The following is a 22,458-nucleotide window of genomic DNA, read 5'->3' on the forward strand; positions in this document are numbered from 1 at the left end:
GGCAGCTGGCATCCTTGTACATGCAGTGCTGCCATCTTCTGTTTCAGTCCGTTATTACACTCTTAAATTCTACTACTTATTCCTGCGTCTTTTGGGATCTTAAAAGCTTCAAACGACGCGTCGACTATTAAATCAGTCGACTAATCGTGGCAGCCCTACTGCGTATGAAAACAAAAGCACTGCGCATGCACGTTTTACCTATATTCTATCGCAATATTTCATTTTCTTATCGTTGCCCAACATTATACTGGTATTACCGTGAACAGTATGATATGGCCCAGCCCTAAAACAAAGTATAGATTTTATTCTGCTGGTACTGATTCAATCAAATATCAGCCTCGGTATCGATACTATTGATATTTGCATCGGTCAGCCCATCGGTCACTAGCAGCTGCTGCTTCAGATGTAACCACGGACTTTTGGGATTGGGTAGTAGACAGGTTTTAAGGGGGCTTTTGAGAGCAGTTGGCTTGTAAAAGGTATTTTCCACTGATTCAAAATGAACAAAATGAACCTTTGACCATGAGGCTGACTGACTGCAGTGAGTCAGTATTTCTATTTATCGTTGAACCTAATGACCATTTTAAGTAGTGATGAACGAGTATAACCATTTCCCTATTAATCAACGAACTTAATCTCAACAAAGATATGTAAATATAATGAAAAGCAGCACATCTTCACATTACAGCAGCGGCAAATACTTAACCTTGTTTTTGTTACACCAATTATTTGAGACACAACAAAATTGAATAACCCAAACACACTCTACCAGTCACTGTGCAATCAAACATTTTTCACATCTGCAATTATCCGTGCATGTTCTTACCGGTAACATCTCATTTTCTTTGCTCCTTTCTTAAGCAAGGCTGATTAATGGATTGCACGTACTGGTGTACATTTCTCCACTGCCATTCCTTAATCAGTTTTTTGATCTCGGTAATCTTTCACCATCTTATTTGTAATCATTCCAGCAGCGCTTTGGCAAGAAATCAAATGCCACGCCAATAAAGCATATTCAATTTAAGTTAACTTGTATTGACTGGCAGGCTGGCTGACCTCCTACCATATATCACTGCACCTCCCCCATTCTCTCCATGCTTCATCCTGCTCAATTACTCATTTGAAATCAGTGCCTGAAAACACATACACGCCTTGCAAGAGTTCTAAAACAACCCAAAAAATAAAATAAAAAAGAAAATATGATTGCAAAATGACATAAAAGAGGTAGAAAATGAAAGAACAGAGGGAATTATAGGAATTAAGGGAAGAAAAAAATAGAGAAAACGCATGACTCACCTGTACGCTCTATGTAGTCTACACATTTCTCGATGAAAAGTGGGATGGGGCGATCCGGGGTTACTAGGTTCTGCAAGGGAACGCCAAAGTAGTTGCTCTCCCAGGTTCTTCGAGTGGGTGGGTACAGCGGTTTGGGGGGCTTGGAGGATTTCGGCTAAGATAGCAAATAAAAGAATGAAAAACAGAGATGAGATGGCAAAGATCACAGGGTGTATGAAGATAATTGAATGCAAAATAAAATAAATAAATAGAAAAAATAGTAGTGGGTGAGGAAGGAATGATGGGGGAGAAGAGAGGATAATAAATAAGAGCAAGTTGAGAAAAGAGGAGGAATTCAATAGAAGAAAAGAGGAAGCAGAGAGGAAAATGAAAACATGGAGAAGTGAACAAAAGGTTTAAAAAAGAGATTGAAGACAAGGGGTGGAAAAATAAAATGGAAAAACAGTAGGAACAAAACCGGGAAAATGACATAAAAAAAAAACAGTAAAGGAATGAAGGGGCAATTGAGAAATAGACACCAGGGACAACAAAGATGGAGGAGGAGAGAGGGTGAAGAGGAGGCAGAACATTATCACAGGAGAAAAGGTGGAGGAGGAGGAGGGTAATCGGGGAATAGATCAGAAAGAAAATTAGTGGGATGAAGGGCATTCGAGTGGGAGACAGCATGTAGAAGAAGACAAGGAACACCAAAGATAAAAACAAGAGACAAAACAAGTCACTCAGACTGAAGCTGGGATGTGTAACAAGGTGCAACGTTAGCTTTGATTTCCCACACTCTTCTGCTCTTCAAAGTGTTGTCATGCCTACAGCAGTTCGAGATTCACTCTAATTGGCCAGAATGGTGACTAAACACCTTCCGTTTTGTACTTCCTGGTCTGGCTTTCGCTCTCCTCTCTGATTATTTAAGATGGTTTGAATATTCCAACAATTCCCTTTTATGATGCCCATGTAGCGCCGGTGGCTCTTCCTCTACTGATTTGCACTTTATTATCTGATCTGTGCTTCCATGGTTGCCGACTTGCTCTGAAGCATTTTTATGTGTTTTGTCTGTGCAAATAGTCTTGAGAGCTTGAAAAAAAAACAAACCCTCAACTTCTTTAGGTTTTTTTGAAGATGTTTCAAGACGTTTTTGTTTCCAAGGTGTAATAAAAAAAGTGTGGGTCATTCAAGTTATCAGCCAACAGGTGAAACAACTGTGAGACATTGCCCCACCTCACCATCAAGTGAGTCACTGAGGTCACCTTAGGCAAGGTGTGAATGGGGGTTGCAACACAGGGGAAGGCATCACAGGACTGCACTGTAGATGATTGATAGCTACTGTCGCAAGCCACCACCTCTGTTCAGTGATGGTCGCTAAAAGTAGGTGTAGATTTCCACCTTTGCTCCTCTTTCAAACCATCTGTTTTCTCTATTCAAAAAGTGAACACAAAGGTGTGTTCTTTCTCCTTTAAGCAGACATGTACAGCTGTTCTGCTGAGGTGGCTCTCCTATGATGTGCTATGCGTTTGTGGAGTGGCTGTTTGGTCTCTCATATGTAGTTGTCTGAGCACTACTCACTGCACCGCACCACATACACTATGCTGTTTAACTTGAGGAGGACAGCCCCCACTAGGGGTTTACTGGAACATCTCCATTAGATGTTCTAAAAATGTAGAAGTCCCTTGGGAAGAGAGGCGAAACATCTTCCAAAAAAACCCTAAACAAGTCCAGTTGCCTTCTTTTCAAGACTACAAACATCTTTAATCAAAAGCAGATGTCCCTGCTTAAGAATTTTTTTAAATGACAATGTTTGTTTTAACAGTTCTCAAACATGTCTGCAGAATATTTATCCACTCTGATCACCTAAAATTTACTTTGGAACACAAAATGACATTAACAGTACCTCCATTTCCCGCCTGTAATATATCACAAATAGCGCTATACCTGTAAGTAATTAACTAGGAATTTATATACTGAAGTCTGTTCATGTGTGGGCGTGAGCATGCATTGCATACTAATGCATGCTTTTAACTTCATTTTAAACACGGCTGTTTGATTTGTGCATGCGTGATTTTAAAATTTTCAGCTTTTCACCACAATAAAATGTTGCTCTAACAGTAATAATGTGCACAAAGCATTTTCTTCTTGGTTCTAGGGAACACACCATGTCTGGATGTCGTCAGAAGTTTCAGGCAAGCCTTTAAAGAGCTGTCAAAGACACAGTCTTTGCTCTGAAATTATACAGACACCAACTGTCTTTAACAGTGTGTCTTTTATCAAGCACCTTTATTGCTTGTCTAGGGCCTGCAAGGTGTGGAGGCTCATAAACTACTTTAGCAATGGGGCCAATCAATAAATTATCAAATTAGTTTGTTCTCCAGATGAGTCTCAGGCCAACAAAATTCACTCACACCCACACACATTTGCTCACCCCTTACTATATGCAGTCTTTTCTGTGCTCATTTACCCATGCACTCTATCAATCTCTCGCTCTCACCCATTTGCAGTGCAATAAAATGCTATTTCACTCATTCTCAGACAGAAAAAAAATCTTTTGTTTGACCTCCCTGTTCTGTAAAGCATTTTCAAAGCATCTTATTTCCAAAAAAAAAAAGGAAACAAAATAAATGTGATTCTTCAAAAGTCAATCTATCATAACAGACAAGTCTCACCTTCTTGGATTCTTTTGGCGTCTTGGGCGTCTTCTTCTTTTTCAGCTTCTTGTCCTCCTGCTCTGGGTCGGAGGTGATTGCAGGATTATCAATCCCACCCTTCCAAGGGTCGACAGGAGAGAGCAGCGGGTCCTCCTCGCTGCCCCGATGGGCTCTTCTGTTTTTCTTTTTCTGAGTGGCCGGGCCAGTCTCCTCTCCATCACTGTCCGAGTGGAATCGTCTTTGGTAGGCTTTCGTCTTGCTGAAAAGGATTTTTGAGCGATCTTTATATTTTGATGGCCGCCTTGCAGCCTGGGATTTCCGATCAAACCCATTCTCTTCCTCTCCTCCTCCGTGGAGAATGTGTAACCCACCAAAAGAGTTCTTTATTTTGATCAGGCGGTTGTGTGCATCTTCAGGCACAGCATATATGTCATCATTGTGGAAGCCCCTGGGTCTGAGCAGGGTGTCCACAGGGTCTGCATAGTTGTCTGATGGCTCCACATCTTCAGTGTGCATCACTGGGGCACGTGGCATTCTTCGATTACTTCGCATACCAGCTTCAATGGTTTTGAGCAGGTTGGGGTCCAGCTTTTTAACATTAGGCCTGGGGAGCACTGGTTTGGGCCGGACGGGTGGAGGCACTTTGTGGTTGCGTTCATGGTCTCCGACAGGTGTGCTATGGACTGGGTACTCATTGCCCTCGAGGTCGATCCTGTATTTAGCCCGCTCACTGGGTGTGGGGAGAAGCTGAACATCATCGCCTATTGGACTATAAGGTGGAGGGGCCTCATTGTCATCGTCAGACTCTGGGTAGTAAGTGTTGTAAGCTGGGGAGTGGCTATGGGGAGAGGTGGGAAAGACATCCTCACTGGCTCCTGTGGTGCACTCACGTGACGAGCTGTCAAACAGGAAGCAGCTCTCAATGTTAGGCTTCTTCTCTAGCACTTCATTGAAAAAAGGGGTGAAAACCTCAGTCTGTCGATGATACTGGGACAGCGAGTAGAGGGCCGTAAACTTGGCAGCAATCTCTGTGGCAATGTGCTCCCCCTCGGTCATCAACTCCTTGATGGCATCATTCTCAAAGAAATCCGCCTGGCTGTCTGTGATTGCCACCATCTGCACGGGGATTACATCCTGGACTTCTGCCAGGAAGGCTCGCAGGGTCGCCATGGAAGCTTTGCGTTTGGCAGAGTAGACCAAAATGTAGCCATGCACTAGTTCATCTTTACGAACACCAATGGCAGAGTGGTAGGAGAGGACGGTGACCTGGATCCTCCTCCTGCTGTCCCCTATGATCTTATCCAGTATCAGTGTGTTGCTCTGACCAGGCTGTCCAGCGCTACAGCAATGCGAGTCTAGAAACGGCGAGAGGATGAGGTCAACGCTGAAGGGATCCCAGCACATGGCGCACATGACTATTCTAAGGTCCATCTCTGACATGTCTTTGATACATGGCAGTGGGGCCAAGACCTCAAAGCTATGCTTTAGCCCCTCCAGCACTGCTCTGAGACCCTGCTTAATTTGGAACTCAGTGAATTTGCGAGGAAAGGCTCCGGAGGGGATGTCGACAAAGGTGCACTGCAATTTGTTTGCCAGCTGCTGACCCTGGTGCCTCAAGATGGGTATGTTTTTACAAACACTGTCTCTCTGATTTGCCAGGATGAGAATAAAAGGGAGCGGCTGAGCGAATCTATCTCGCCGACTCTGTGCTATCTCCGCCCTTATCCTGCCTATGCAATCGCCAATAGAGTTAAGCGACTCTATTGAGTTGAACACACAAAAGCAGCCGTGTGGCTTAAAAGTGGTGACCCATGTGTGGCTGAAGAGCAAAGTGGAGTTGACGTCCACAGGAAGAAGCTCCAGTTCATAGATTTTACCATCTAGAGTGTACTCATCGTCTGTAGACTGAGCTCGGATCTCATTGGCTAGGTCCTGTGAGAGACCCTCCTTTCCCAGGAGGCAGAGGTTTATTTTGTCGATGTTGGCACTGTTATAGTAAAGATTAGAGCGTCCGTGGTCGAGCTGTACCAGCCTGTTTGCTAAAACTTGCTCCACTTTCAGATCCACACAGTTCTGCCCGCTCAGGCATGTCTCCTTAGTGGGATGATAAACAAACCCAATGTGTTTGAGGAGGAGCGACTCTCTATCTGGGGCAAGTTTCTGCAGTGCTCTGTATCTGGGCTCCTCATTCAGCACACTGTGAATTTCACTCATCTTGTCACAGCTGGGGGTTGCATTCAGGTCCAAGTCATAGAATAACTCGGCGTGCTCGAAAAGCATTTCCTGAAAATCCTCTTTAGCCCTTTCAACTATTTCCTGCTGGTGCCTACAGTAAACATCCCTCCTATCTGATTCCGTGATGTACTTGTAGGCCTCATCCTCCATGACAAAGCACATGACTTCCTCCCAAGGCTGCCCTGGAGTGATAAAATGAACCCTCTCCAATGTCTTCTTGAACCTCTCTTTCATTTCCCCCCTCCTCTTCTCAGACAGAAGGTGCTGGACGTGATTATGGTAAATTCTCTCACCATCCGGTGTATCAAGAAGGTCAAAGGGTATCCTACGGTCACTGTTATCAATATGGTCCGTCTCGTCCCACGGTGTATTTTCCAGTATCACAAACCAGTACTGGAAATCAGACCTGTTCCGGATCACACTCTGTGCCTCGGGCCATGAAAGGTGTTCAATCTCGTCCAGGTTATTGAGGATGTTGTTAAGGGTTTTCGGTAGCGTCGTCAGATACTCCTCCCTTCTCCTCTTAATGTGCTCCTGTTTCAGTTGTGCAATGTGCTTTGTGAACATGTTGCGGGCCTTCTTGGTGCCCTCCAAGGTAATGAACTCATAATAGTCAGACTGCCCCTTTAGATTATTCATCACAGTTTTCCAAGTGATGTGATAATCTCTAACTGAGTGTACCATCAATTTCTCAAATCTATCTGTTGCTGAGGCAACAAGCTGACGTTGGATTTTATAGGCCTCCAGGTATGGCACAGTTTTTGGCTTCCCTCTTGTTTTATCCAGCTGCTGGATTAGGGCGTTGAAGCAAAGCTCTATGTTGACATTGGAGCGTGCTGACGTTTCAATTAGCATCAGGTTCTTCTTACTGGCAACAAAGCCCTGCAGGTCCCTCAGGTACTGGTCTACACACTCATCACATTTCGTGGCAGCAACAACAATAGGCTTCTTTGACTTGACAATTTGAGAGTAAAGGCTATTGACAAATTTCATTTGGTCATCAAACTTCCTGTTGCAACCCTTACTAACATCAATGCACAACAAAAAGGCATCGATGTTTAGCTTCCCATCAGGCATTTGCTTCTGATCAAAGTCCTGCTCCAAGCCCAGCTGGTCTGTGCAGATGTACATAAGCTTCTCTGCTGACTGGAGCTTGGTTGCTGCTGCCCGCTTTGTGTATGGCTGCAAGTTCGTACTCCGATGCGGAAGAAACGTCTGGTCATCGATGAACTCCGTTTGTTCAATGATTTGGATTTTATAGTCCAATCCCTCATCCCCTCGATGCGACACCTCTCCCCAGTACAAGAAGTGGTCATTGTTAACTACACGACCACCAAAGTCTATCGTGCTGAGCACCGAGGTGTGCTCCGAGTAGTAGTTGTCTGCATCTGGACGCACATATCGGTTGCATAGGCAGGACTTCCCCACGCCACAATTTCCCTTCTCTTTCTCCGTCCCCGAGAGGCCAACCACGCTGACGGCGAATGTTGGGGGGCGTGCATCCTTGTTCTTGGCCATTATATCCCCCCACTCATTGCTAAACTAGTTACTCTCAGGAAGAAAAGGTCATGATATCATCCCAGGTCTGCTTGTCAGTGATACAGAGATGCATTCATTTTCATTTTCCCTGGTTCCAGTGAATGCTCTTCTCCGTATATATCTCGGTTTCTATCCTGGATCTTATTCAAGCTGGGATAGAGCAGCCCACGGCTCCTTTTATCAGCTGCCTGCAAGATATGGAATTCAAAATTAGGAGAAGATACAAGCAAATCAAACAAATCCACATTTTCAGCCTTCTGTTGTACTTACTATAAAAAATATAATCAGCTTCTATTTGTCTACATCATGCTCTGGAACACACATGGACATGTAAATTGTGAAGCAATGAAAGAAAATCATACATGTTCATCTAAAATTAGATTGTGTTAACAAAAAATGAGGTAAAATACACTTTATCATATTTGAATAGGGAAAAAAAGCTCACTCGTGGGTTTGAGGAGGTTTTAGTCAGCCCTTTTATGTGTAAATAATAAACTACACTGGTTTAAAAACCCTACTACAATAGGTTTATAATGTAAAAATGTGATGCAAAGGCCGAAAGTGAAAAAGGGAAAACTTTGTTATCAAAACTGCAATATCAAAATGGCATTCTAGGAAGACAACAACCAAAGTGTGACAGCAACATTTATATAAGAGAGGGAGAGTAGTACAGTCACGGAGGGCTCAGCAATGTCACTCTTCCCGTTGCTGAGAAAAATAAGTGCTTTCAACCAATTTGTGCCGAGGCAGAATAAAAATGGCATGCAACTCCAGCCCTTTGATAGCCACTGACCTAGAAATGATTTACTTTACTCTGAGAAAGAAACAGAAAATAAATCAGTTCTCAGATTTGTTACCATTACCAGCACAAACCAGCCTTGCATAATTACGAGTAAATATATAATCCTGATTACTTTGCTTGGTGTTGTCATAATAGATTTTGCCTGATATTCCGGTTCTGACTATTAATCCTGATTATAACTGTTGACTATTTGACTAGCAGCATTAACAAGCAAGTGAAACTAAACATTTCACTGTCGACAATCAGGATAATCAGCAATTCCTGATTGAATAAACAGAAAATGCCTACATGTGATTGACCGGGCAATCTTTCTGTAAATATTATCTAAATTAACACGGTCAAATACAGCTGAAACCTTCCATGACCTTACTCGAGGCTGATAAGTGATAGCTGCAGAGACAATTAGAGTCACTGTTGTTTTTACAGAACAGTTGCAATCAGTCAGTGAATCTGCCTGCGTGTGCTGGAATTTCTACATGCAGAACGACGGCATGCTGAGCCTGAGAAACTGCACCAGAGCAGAAATCTGGTTTGCTGACATGAAATGACGAGGTTTCCCCTGACTCTTCACAGAGACCAAGGTGATGATGTCACCTGTGGGATGGGAGTGTACACAGGGCTCAGCAGAAACAAAGACATTAAAAAAAGGAGGGGACATGGCTGTAAACTGGCTCATGTCAAATGACAAAAAAGATTTTAAAAGGCTCACCTTCCAAGAATCCTTTTTGGATAGACTACAAACCAAACCTAACTTACAAACCAAACTTAAGCATAAACTGGAAGAAACTGGCTTAATGATAGAAAATGTGCTTTAAACTGCATGATCTTTATATCTCAAAACCACCCAGCTAGTCTGTCAGGTTTACAAACCTATGTACTATATGCTACAACATGCTACTGTGCCACACCTGACTGTAGTAGCAGTCAGATAGAAGTATATACGAGCTTATAGATATTTTGAAGGCAGAAATTATAATTATTCTATGTATTTTTTTCCTGTCTTTCTAACTGACTTATTGCTGATCCTGCTTTTAGTGCCACATTAACTGACTGATCATAGGCTATATCCAGTTTGTCTTCCCAGCAGCCAAAACAAGCCTAAATATAGAAATGACAATAAACATCAAACTAAGGCCATCTACTGACTGATGACACTCCACCCAGGAATACATATGGAATCTTCACCTGGTTACTAACTTAAACAATCAGTTACAAACTGCAAAATCTACTCGTGTGGATTTGAAAATTAATCACTGCAATGCTACATTCCTGGCACCTCAGTGTTTGAGATCTGTCACCCAAATTCCAGCATCTGCTTTGCATTAATTTCAGATGATATCAAAGTTGTCAATCCACAAGGTCAATATGAATGAATAAGTGCCACACATGAGAAACAGTGGCAGTAATGGGCAATTAGCTTCACACTGAAGACAACCAGAAGGGGCGGGTGATGGTTTTATTATTGCAAACAGCCAACACTAGAGCCTAAACTGCATTTATGCTGCACTAATAGCTAAAAGTAGCCGTATGCATCATGATTAGTCCATTCACTGTGAGGCTGCAGGGGGGGGATTAAGGTATCACTTGGCAAGCTGGTTTTAGAGATGACTAAATGCTGTTAAGCCCTGAAACACAGCGGAACACACTGCCAATGATGATAAACCTTTTAAAGCTACACTGGCTGGAATTTGTCAGTAGAATTAAACCTTTTATTGCTTTATTTATTTAGTATTATTATTCCATCCTAAGTCTGTGGTGCTATACCAGAGAAGGATGTGCCAATCATTTAAAATGAGGCACAACTAGTTTCTTCTGACCTGGGTACAGACAGCTCTCCTCCCACAAGAAGTGAAGAATCAGAACTCAGAAGCAAAACAGAAACCACTTCCTAAAAGGTAGCGTGAGCTCCCTGTTAGAGGAGGAACTGACTCCCCCAAGTATTGAATCTTGTCCTCCACACTAAGGACTAGTTTACTGCTACAGCCTAACTCCCAGAATTTCTGAATTTCAACTTTTTAAAACCATTCATCATCTGCCATCATCAGAAGAACTACAGTTGATATAAAGCACCAATTTATTAGGCGCATAACGTCCACCACAGAATGCTACAAAAGATCTACCACATCCAGAAATAATCAGTATCAAAAGGAAACTCGTCACTGTGACACTGATCAAAATCTAAAAATTTGACTCCGAGTGTCAGAGTATGCAGTGGTGTTTCCCGTAAAGTGCCTTCCTTGTAAGACGCTCATTCTTTAAAAACTGTGTCACCCTCCTCCAAAGTCAGGTACAGACCTGAACCTGGGCGTCACTCATCTGACTTCCCCCTCCCTGGGGGTATGAATGATGTAAGAACAACAGTTTATAGGCCAACTGACACAATCACCCCCCTCATCACTTGCAGGGCTTGTCAGTGCTAGTGCCTTTATGCAGTCTGTAGAAGCCAATGCTAGCTATGAATATTTGCCAGTATATTAGCATAATGCCAATACCAATATCCATTTTTTCCTGGGAGCAATGCAGACAAAACTGCAAACCCTTCCAGACAAGCCTATCCATGAATATCAATTCTAACAGAAAAGGAAATGTTAAAATGATAAAGACGGGAACTCCACTTTACCATTCTTTCTACCAAATCCCTACAGGTTTCACACTATGACACAATACATATATTATTTTGATATCTTCTAAGGAAAGCCTAGGATTTATTCGACTTTTCAGACCACTATTACTAACCGGATCGTTAGCTTTTCTCCAAAAAGGCCATTTAAGAGAAAAAGCTGAAGAGAAAAGCCTGAAACACACTGACACTGACGACAGTGATGGACATAAGAGCCCCATCACATCATTTAGTGAACCCTTATGGTTTTATGGACACTGAAAAGACACAGTAGCACATTCTAAGTGGAAACAACAAAGAACCTAATTGCCATTATCAACACAAATGGGTCCCACTAATAACTGATGCTTTTAAAAATAAAGAAAAATCTCTGTAACTCAGCATTAGGGCAGTTTTTTTGCAGCGAGGTCTGCAAAAAAGGGAGGAAGCATTATGATGGGGTCTTGGATAAAAGCCGGACTACCCCTTTAATGAGAGTTTGGGAAAGGGGCAAAGGGAGAAGCAGCAGCCTGAGTCGATGCAAATGGCATGCAGAGCTGCTGCAGCAGGACAAACCCACTGACCTGCCTGCGTATTGTGAGGCACCGAAGGGGGGAAAGGCGTTAAAAAGCACCTAATGACATATGTGGTTACAACTCTTCAGCACCGCTGAGACGTTAAGGGTGTGTATGTGTAAACACACCCTCGTTAATGTCGGGAAAATTCAATAATCTGCCCAGCGGCACTCCTGGATGTGACCCTCCACTCAGCCCTCCGTCCCCTCGAGCTAATGTTAGCAGGATATTAACGCAGAAAATCCAGCAACTTCCAAAAGCACTCAAAAACAATTAAACGACCTATTAATGCGAGGCGGGCGTGAAGGCTATAAACTCAGACGACAGCTGCGATTTTTTCCCTACTCCGTGATTACTTCAAATTTTCTGCTTTAACATATTTATAACAGTGTTATAAAGCCAACTGAAAACGGGTGGGTATCACATAAAACATCAAAGTAGTCTAGAAAAGAGGAGTGAGAGTGAGTTAGAGGAGTTAACGTGAATTAGTTATGCTGGAATTAAAACCAGCAGACCTTTATATTAAGTTAATGCGTCAATCCTTCGAGGCTAATGCTGGGAGCCCCGGGAACTGATAGGGCGGTTATGTATCTACCCTAGAGAGAAAAGGCGATACCCGGCTCGGCCTGCCTTGGCCCTGATACTGCTCCAGGAGAGGAAAAACCCACCTTTCCCAATCCTACAAGCTAGCATTAGCCGAACACTGTTAGCCTAGCATGCCAGGAGGATGAGTTAGCTAGTGGCTAATGTTAGCAACAGCCTCACATTGGGAAGACTTATTAAAATTACAACCTTGGCTGATTTAACAAGCCCGTCTCACGTCCCCATCCCAGGTTCTTTTGACTCGGGATGGCGCAGTGGTGCGGGCACCCTTCACCCACAAAAAAGGAGTGCTAGTTTAGCTAATGAAGTACCAATCCCAGTCCAAATACATTCCCCTACCCACCTAATAACATGGTCGCTCCCAGATCCACATACCACGGAGAAGAGGAGAAAGCATTCCCACATTAAAAGGCAATCAAAACTCTTTTCACAATCCACAATCCGTGGTCACTGGCGACTTCCCCAAAATCCGAAGTCAGTTTTAGTTGAAGGTGTAGTCCACTGTAGTCCTACAAGCCCGGTTAGCCCGTATTTTAGTGTATTTTGGTGCTGTTAGTGTGGTATGCGTTGAAAGCCGAAACCTGGCTCTGTATGCTCCCTCCCCTCTCAGCAGCACAGCCAGGCAGTAATGGCGACTTTCTCTCTCTCTTCCACTCCCTCTGCTGACACTATGTCGCTCTACCTTTCCCATTCTCTCTCTTGCTCTCTCCACTGATCCACCTGACTCTCTCTCTCTTATGCCACATGAATAATATGTAACATGAGGTGTAAAATCAATTTCACTGGCATGCAAAAGAGCACAGAGTAAGTTAAAGGTACCCATTGGAAACAGGAATTCTTGTGTTCAAAGCTAATTCATTCAGTTTTATATTATTATGAACAGAATTTTAAGAAACGACCACCATTACCTCGTGTTAACAATTAATTTATGTAAATGTTTAGGATTTTATCAAATGAGATTATAATACCATAATAATATTATTAGTACCAAATTGTCCCATGAGATGGGTCAACCAAGCTAGTCAGTAAGCCTTTGTGTTAACATTGTGGCTAATCTTGAGGAAAAGGTGACAAAGCTAAAAAGAAATAAGAACAGCAGTATACCAAAAATATATTTTAACACACCCACCGGTAAAATGCTTCCCCCTGGTGGTAAACGTTTTAGTTCAAATCTATAGGGGGTGATTACAAAAAGTATCTTTAAATTTCTAAACTCAGCTTTAATAAAATGTTAAACATGCACAGATTTTAACACAACATATGGAAAATATAATTACACTAACAACAAAAAAATTTTAAGACTTTCATTTTGAAAGGAGAAATGTGCAAATATGAAGCTATTTGCATCAGACTAATGATATCATTTAAAGCTAAGTTATCGATAGCTTTATCAATCGCTTTCTTAATTCACAATAACACAACTGGTAAAACAAGCTGATCAGCTTCGATTTCCTTTGTTCCATAAAAAGGCAAGTATAAAATAGCATCACACCTGACTCTTTATGTCAAATTGAATCTTGATTTTTGTTTTTTATCATCCTTCTCATATTTTTTGCCTTTAAATTGCCCACTGAGTTCTGTGTTGCTTCTATGTTGCAAGTTTCATCTTTTTCTTTTGTTTTATGTTGAGTTTCTCAACTTCACCTGTCACATCCGTTTTATTCCAGATTTTTACATTTCAGTATCTGACTTTCATGTTTTTTTTATGTACGTTATGTGATGAAAAAGAGAAATTCTTCAGTATGCTATATAACAAGCAGAGTTGGCTAACTGGATATGGGGTGAGCAATGTGTCCTTTGCTTTCTGTGTTTGCTGCGTCAACCACTGTGGGTTTATGGTACTTAAAGCACTTGAAAGAAAAGTGTGAAAGACACAAGAGTAGCTATAGCCACTTGGACAATAGCATGAAAGCTTTTTGGCAGCCTTAGCATAGTAGAACAGCTGGATAAAGGCTATCGAATTGGCAGAAGAAAGCACAATGAAGAAGTGACACAAAATCACCACATTCTGTCTAGAATCAAAGACTCAATCATAAGCACAAATCCATAAAACTGCAGTGTTTATACGACTCGCATGCAACTGTAGTAACAGAATATCGAGAGATATATTCTCCCTTCTTTGCGATTTTTCACCCTGTCCATTTTTACCTTTCCGTCTTTGTGCCTCTGTCTCGTCCCTGATTCATTTCATAATCCTCTTTATTGGCATAAATGTTAGATGAACCATGTTGCCAAATCATCTAAACACAAATTCAAATTTCACTCTCGCTCTCACTCTCTCTGTGATGTAATTAGGGATTGTTTTTTCCCAGTGAAAATTGTTTAATCATGTATAATGTGCCTGTGGATTATTCCAACAGGGAATACAGGTTCAGACAGTGAGTGGATGCAGCGTGTCCTCGGGAAGCAGTTGAGGTTAGTCAATGAATTAAGCACTGTTTTCTCTCTAGGTGCTTAAAACAACAAAGTAAATTCAAATGTCCTTTCTGTGGTGTTACTGTGTAAATACTGACAGTAAGTAAAGGAAACTCTGCACACACTGTTGGATAGTGGTGAGCCACGGTTGCACAAAGGAGTCCACACAATGAAAACCCTTCATTTATATTTCAGTTGTTCTGGACTGGGATCAATATGGACTGCTGTGGTTCCAGTGAATTCCCTTGAGTGAAATGGTGTGTTAATGAGCCTCAGAGCACAGAAAGACTACACTCCCTCTGACAGGAGTGAACACTAAGCAGGGATGGGTCAGAAAAACCTAGCAGACGGTGAAGTCATATCAATTTATTATAACCAATACAGGGAAAGCCGTCCTTTGTCCTGAAAAAGAAAAAATGCCATTGATCGTGACCTGCATTCAGTTCAGGTGTTTGTTCATCTTTCACTTACAAAGTGTTTCTGTCTCAAACACACTTGGTTTCGAGTTCAGTCCATCACCATTTTGAAAGCTTCCTTTCCAGAGCTCCCATTTCACACCAGTGATGTAACAATGCCACAGGGACAAATCCATCAGAGAAGAAGAAACACTGAAAGCAATTTGTAAACCCAAGGGACACCAGAGACCAGAGTGAAACGTGGCTATAGTGGAAAGGTTTGCTTTGAGTGTCCACAGTTATAGACAACCTGCATGGCATTATACAGGCTCTGTGGCTGTATTTGTTGTTGTTTTTTATTGTAGGCCATATTTTGCAAGCTCAGGCTTGTAAATATAATCTTTTTCCACTTCAAGAACTTAAAGTAGTTATCAGAGTAGATGGAGGTCGTCCTCGCATAGAGACAAATCATGCTAGATTGTTTGTGCAGCAGCTTATTACAAAAATATATTTATATTTTATTGTTAAACAACCTTTAGCCTTTATTTGAGCCCCAAAATACTGTATTTGTGCTCAAGCACCTTCTAGTAGCAATTATGATGGTGCAAAGGGGAAGGCCTTTTCTTCCATTATGACAAACAAAATACTGAGTAAACAATATTTACACTGCTGGAGAGCCCTGTAATCTCCACCAGTGTGCAAACAAGCATTTTATGTGCATGTAAATATGATGGAAACATCAGTGCACCTATTTTCATTGCTATCTGTCCTCTTTCACTGTTTATTCCACTTACATACTTAACAGAACATAAACAAGACATATGTACAGTTTCTGCACCCTTTTAATGACAAATATGATATAATCACCAAGTTCTTTTAGGTTATGGTTGTTATGGACAACTGCAAGCAGTGTGATGCAGCCTGAAATAATTTTCGGGGGAGTAAGCTGCGAATGTAGTTTAATGTAGTTTTATTATAAGGAAAAGTCAAATTTGCTGAGAAATTTGACTTGTGTGTGTTTTTTGAGAAGTTTGCAGTGACTGCCCACAGGCGACCCCTGCTGTAGGTGCTGATGCTCGATCAGCACCTTCACACAGAATGTGCAGCTTTTTCACTTTCTTACACTTTTTGTGAGCCTTTCATGTTTCACTTTTCTGTTTTATTGAAACTCCTCACGGGGCATTTTTTTCCTCAGCATGCATCACTGTCCTTCATTTCTCTCAGTCGCAAAGTTTGTGTTGCTATAACACAGCATCAAACTTGGCACGAGGTTTCGACTGCAGCAACAGAGGCCTGTAATTGGCTGTGTTGGGGGTGGGGGTCGGGGGAGGGTGGGACACAAGAACAAGTACTTCCTCTTTGACTCTTACTGATGAGGTTTGGGTAATCCAGGCAGGATGTAGTGGCATATAAAGAGGCAGGATTTTCATTTTTTAGATTACAGCAGCATTATTCACAACGCAGTTACTCTAGCCACTTCCAAAGGAACCACAAGGCAACACACAATAATTAAACAGCAAGTACAGCAAACCACAATGTTCCACAAAAAAGAAGAGTGAATGATGTGCCAGATTAAGAAACCAATTCAATAAAAGTGCATTATTAAATTAAATTCTAAGCTAACCATTCTGATTTAGTCATGTTCTCACAAACTCTCCATTTATTAAATAATCTAACTTCTTTTATGGTTAATAATCAGGAATATCTTGGAGTGCCTGTGATTTAAACCCACCAACTCCTGCTTAAAAGGAACATTACCAATTCACTATTAAAGTGGGGAAATAATTGTACGCGATCCCCTTCTGAATTTGTAAGTTTTCTCACTTAGAGAAATGACAAAGAAATGAACAGTCTCTGGTTTTTATGGTAGTTTCATGTTCATTGGGTAAAACACATTACATCAACGTTCTAAGTTGATTTGCACGTTATTGAATGAAATAAGTATTTAAACCCATCCATCCATTTGCTTCCGCTTGTCCTTTTCAGGGTCGCGGGGGGCGCTGGAGCCTATCCCAGCTGTTATAAGGTGAGAGGCGGGGTACACCCTGGACAGGCTGCCAGTCTGTCGCAGGGTTAACACACAGAGACAGACAACCATTCGCGCTCACATTCACACCTATGGGCCATTTAGACTAATCAATTAACCTATCCCCACCAACTGCATGTCTTTGAACAGTGGGAGGAATCCAGAGTACCTGGAGGGAACCCACGCAAAAATGGGGAGAACATGCAAACTCCACACACAAACCCTTCGGCCTGATGGTGTAATTGAACTCAGGACCTTCTTGCTGTGCGGCAACAGTGCTAACCACCATGCCACCGTGCTGCCGTGTGTATTTAAACCCCCACAACCCAATTCTGGCATCACAGACCGGCAGTGTGCACATGTGGCACAATCAATCAATCAATTACAGGCACCCGTGAGCTTAACTTTTTATTTGCATAAAACACACCGGTCCACAGAATCAATCAATCACCACCAGGAGAAAGACCAGAGCTGTCAAAGAAAATCAGGGACAAGTTTGTAGACATGCAAAAATCTGGAATGGGCTACACGACCATCGTCGAGAAACATTGTGAGATGGTGACAATGGTTGGTGCGATTATTCAGAAATGGACAAAATATAAAATGACCATCAATCGCCCTGAGGAGGAGTTTGTTAATGATCTGAAGGTTGGGGGGACCACAGTCAACGAGATCACCGTTGGTAACACACTATGCTGAAATGGACAGAAATCTCGAGAGGTCCCCCTGCTCAAAAAGGCACATGCACAGGCCCATCTCAAGATTGCCAGGAGACATCTAAATTATTCAGAGAAGGCTCGGGAGAAAGTGTTGATGTCAGATGAAACCAAAATTGAGCTCCTTGGCAACAACTTAGCCTGCTGTGTTTGGAGAAAGAGTATGACCCCAAACACGATCCCCACAGTCAAGTATGGAGGTGGAAACATTATGCTTTGGGGATGGTTTTCTGCTAGGGGAATATCACAACTTTACCACATTAAGGGGGCCAACTGACGGGGCCATGTACCAGTCTGCAGACCTCAGTCTTGTAGAAAATCTGTAGAGGGAACTGAAGCTTTGAGCTGCCAGATAGCAGCCAATAAACAGAAGAAAGAGTTTCTGTAAAAAGGAGTGGACCAAAAAGAAAAAGAACATATCAGTTTGCACCGGGGTTGTTTCTCCAGTTTATCAGCTCCTTGGGGGATTTGGATTCTCACTGCACACAACATCGCCACTGGACAAATGCCTAAAGAACATCCTATTGATAGAAATATTGACTTTGTGTAAATGTTTCAAGAATTAAATTAAGTTTGAGCCCAGATGATGTGAAGCCTCACTGTTGCAAACCTTTTCACTTTTTTTATTTCATAACACGACATCATCACTCCCAAGGCTGGAGAAGTAACCTCTGTCCTTAAAGCGGTCACGATTATTTTGGCAATTCTACAATTGAAACAGCCACAACAAATTTTCTCAGGTTGATTTTTGGCTGTTTGCAATGTTTAATTTAAAACCTAATCAAAAATATTTTCTGTCCTGTTTTTTGTTGTTGTTGTTGTTGTTTTGTTTTAATTAGTAGTTCAAATACACTAGAGATACCATCTACTTGATCAATTATTTATACAAAACAAAAACTAATTGTAAGCGAATTGGCCCGCTGATACAAGCTTTTCAAACGCGAACATTATCTCAGTGTATCATTAAAGTTTCAAAAATTATATATATATATTGTTCTTCAGCTGCACAGCTTGTGATTTTCCTCTACTAGTGACAATAATGTAAAGCATCTTCAGTCCAGCACTCGCAATGATTCCTATCGTTAGCATTACAAACCTATCTGCTGGAGCAAAAGAGTCATGGTGATTCATAAATGAAGGTGAGGTACATCTGCATCAAACCTGATCATCGTGATTAGTTATGGGAAATAACTGATTTGAATATTAGCTGTTTAAAAATGGGATTTCATATGTTTTTATAAAGATTATTTGTTGATGTCCACAGACTTTAGGATATGATATAATATATGATTATAATAATTCATGTGCATTTTGTTGATGGCTGATTGTGATAATTAGGGCTCAGATCTCGCAGTCCTTCCTCTCACACATAACAAGTACCCTCCACATGTTACGTTGTCAAGAACTGGCATTTATGGAAGCCCATGTTCCCACTATCAAAGAATAAATAAAGGCATTCGTGCATGGACATATATACACATAAAATTATTCAAATATAAAAAGACAAGTTAATTATTCATGTTAAGTCATAACTTATGTCAAAATAATACAATAAACAGTGCGAAAAAAGTCAGCAAAGGTGTATGTTAAAACTGTAATTCTGGGCTTTTTTTTCATAATGTTTATATTTTTGCATTTGAGTCTTTTTTTCCAAGGTGCCAGTCAGTCCAGTAAGTGATCAAAATGGATCATTGGTTTGATCAGTGACCTCCTCTCCACCACAACTTAGTGTCCAGCCAATTACAAAGCCAGCCTTGCTTATCAGTTCATCACAACATAACTGGGGTAAAAGAAAATCTCCAGGATTTTGCTCCACACATTGAAAGCTCTCAGCTGTCTTAGGAAACGGAGCCTGCTCATCCCCCTCTTGTATACTGCCTCTGTGTAGGTCTTCCATCTCAGCCGGGTGTCAGTGTGGATGCCCGGCTACTTGTACTCTTCCACTACATCAGTATCCTGTCCCAGGATGCACGGACCGTATAACTGTCCTCTTCCTTCTGAAGCTGATCATCACCATCTCTCTGGTCTTATTCACAGATGGTTTCACCCAGAATGCTATACAAAATCATTCACTTGTGCTTTGCACTCCTCCACCAGAACTTCCAACTGCTGCAGGATGAAGAGGAGACAGCACAGTCCCTGCACTGCAAATCACCAAATCAGACAGAGCACTGCCTTATCTCACATCTTTTAAAATTGCAATTCTCGTAATTTTCACTGAGCAAGCTCTGCTTTAACTAAAATATATATATTAGATTATTTACATTCTATCTCATAATCTTGTTCTAGCAAGTCATGCTCTCTGAATCACAACTGTAACAGCTGGTCAGGAAGAGCAATCACAGCTCGCCCGCTTACAGTCTCCGGGAAACAGAGATTCTTGTGTGTCACTGTGTGATGTGCGCTCACAATGCATGCGGTGTCTCTGGTGCCACTACTCTGAATGGAAGAACTGGAGGTCGAGCGGTGGCACCACTGATATAAAGAGGCCCTTCTCAAGTCAAGAGCCGTCTCCTGTTGCTTGCTGACTTTTCGAGAGATTGTTACCCTTACATCAGATGTGGAGCTGTGCTGCTTCAAATCTCACTGTGACTCATCCTTGTTAGTGAAGAGCTCCTCGGCCGTGGTGTCAGCAGCAGGTTTGGTGCAACGATTGCTCTGAAGTGTTGCTGGTCTGGGTTCATGGTTGGTGTCGGTGGATGAGTGCGGGTCTTTGTTGTAATCTATGATATGGAGGACAGTTAACCTGCAGGATTTTATTCCACAACATGTTTAGTTAGCTTGAAAAATTCAGCAAATTTTGATCATTTTACCTGTAGAAAGACCTTCTGCCCTTACATTTCTTTGTACATAAGATAACCAAAGCTATCACAATTAATTCACATCACTATCTGAGTCAGATTCACTGGACATTCACTGTTTAGCTGTTGATAACTTTCTCAGTCAGAAAATATCAACCTCCTGATAACAAGAAAAATCACAGTCAGTCATGATGACAGTTTGATGCTTTAAATACTTTACTTTTTGCTACTAAAATATTTACATATGACCAAAAATGGAAAGTTAATGTTGACAAAAATGCACAGTATTTTTAAATGCAAGGTTTATCCTGCCCTTATCCTCACCCTGAACTTTGCAGCATCTCTCTTACTAGAGCTCAGAGCACTTTAAAGATTATAAAACAGCACAGCTCGCTCAGAGTCAGACTAACTTTCTTTCTGTCACACACATCATTCAAAAGCAGCACTCATGGGCTTATGAAACCGTTTTTTTCCTTGGGAAAATCTCCTTAAAACCCAGTCAGAAAGTCAAGCCCCGAGGGTGTGAGAACTGCGAAAGAGACATCAGATCGGCTGAGAGGACGCCCTCTCCTCCTCTACAGCTCAGTGCAGCAGGTGCTAAGCAGGTCGACTCATAAACCGTGAACCTATTTCTTGCGTACTTTGTAGCATTATATTGTGTAAAGTACAAATGCACACATACAACCTCAAATATAATAACTTTTTCTTAAAGTATTATCAGACATGCACTTTTAAGAAGTTTGTTATTTTCTATGCTTGCCATTTTTGTTAAAATATTAAAATGTTTTCATTATTTTTGATTTCCATATGCCTATAAATTAGTGCTGTCACGGTTAATCGTGTTAAAATGACGTTAACACCATAACTGCATTAACACGGCAAATCTCCGTTAACGAGTTATGGCGGATCGCCTCGTGCGTGGGGCTGGATGGGGCTGATGCGTTAACGAGCTAACGCGTTGGCGCCGTCCAGCCCCACACATTAATGCAGTTATGGTGTTAACGTCATTTTAATGAGATTAACGCTGACAGCACTACTATAAACATAAAGCTTCCTCACAAAAAGGACTGTGTAAGAAAAAAGGATATAACTATGCAAGCACTGATTGGCCACTGTAGTGCTGTAATCTGCAGGTATTCAGCTAAATTTAACTTTAGTTTAGTTTCAGCAGTTAAGTCTTACTGGCATTAACTAAGCTAGATATCTTTAGCTGGGGTTATCTGCTTGTTTTGTTTGTCACCAGCAGTTTTAGCTGCTGTCGGCTGCTGGTGTGCAACAAACTGTAAAATTGTCATCATTAATATCACCCCATTATTATACGAATGAGTATTGGGGCCACATTAAGAATAAGTTGAAACCTAATAAGTTGAAATGAAATTTTGTAAAGTTGTAATTCTGCATCTGTCCATTACCAGCCATGTCATTTTGTACAAAGCAACTCTTTTAAGTTTGTTTTTTAACAACAACTATTTTTCAGAGAAAAAAGTTGAAATACATTTTCTAAAAATTATGTTCCGACTTTTTTTTCTCCAAAATACATTTTCAACTTTAATCTCGAAATTGGAATATATTCTCTTTTTTCTATTTCTGTTGCCCTAATACTTCGTGGTATCATTATGGAAACCATAATTGAAAAGAAAAAAAATGCAGAAATCTGCTAAGACTAGTCACAGCAATTTCACCTGCTAGCATTTGTTTGACAAATGAGGGTTTTTTTAATGTCACAACAGGTATGCTGGACCAACAAGTCCAATAAATGGAGCCCCCACCTCGCAGGTTACTGTATAGGACTTAAAAGATGTGTTGCTAACATCTTGATGCCG

At 41.4% G+C, this 22,458-nt stretch overlaps 1 protein-coding gene across 3 annotated transcripts in view; it reads right to left on the reverse strand.

Annotated features, from left to right (window-relative positions):
* Positions 1–12,903, reverse strand: part of arhgap5 (Rho GTPase activating protein 5) — a 49,348-nt gene extending 36,445 nt beyond the window's left edge. Inside the window, exons 1-3 of one of the 3 annotated variants that reach the window (XM_005728574.1) lie at positions 12,658–12,903; positions 3,948–7,891; positions 1,297–1,450 (exon numbers count right to left, since the gene is read on the reverse strand). In XM_005728574.1, coding sequence (XP_005728631.1) covers positions 1,297–1,450; positions 3,948–7,682 — 3,889 coding nt within the window. In that variant the 5' untranslated portion in view covers positions 7,683–7,891; positions 12,658–12,903. Of the gene's footprint in view, positions 1–1,296; positions 1,451–3,947; positions 7,892–12,625 lie in introns of all 3 variants that reach the window. The other 2 variants (XM_005728575.2, XM_005728573.2) reach the window with 2 other exon arrangements.
* Positions 12,904–22,458: the final 9,555 nt, after the last annotated feature.

The sequence above is a fragment of the Pundamilia nyererei genome, unplaced genomic scaffold, assembly GCF_000239375.1.
Source record: "Pundamilia nyererei isolate P.nyererei 1_Seehausen unplaced genomic scaffold, PunNye1.0 scaffold00029, whole genome shotgun sequence".
NCBI lineage: Eukaryota > Metazoa > Chordata > Actinopteri > Cichliformes > Cichlidae > Pundamilia > Pundamilia nyererei.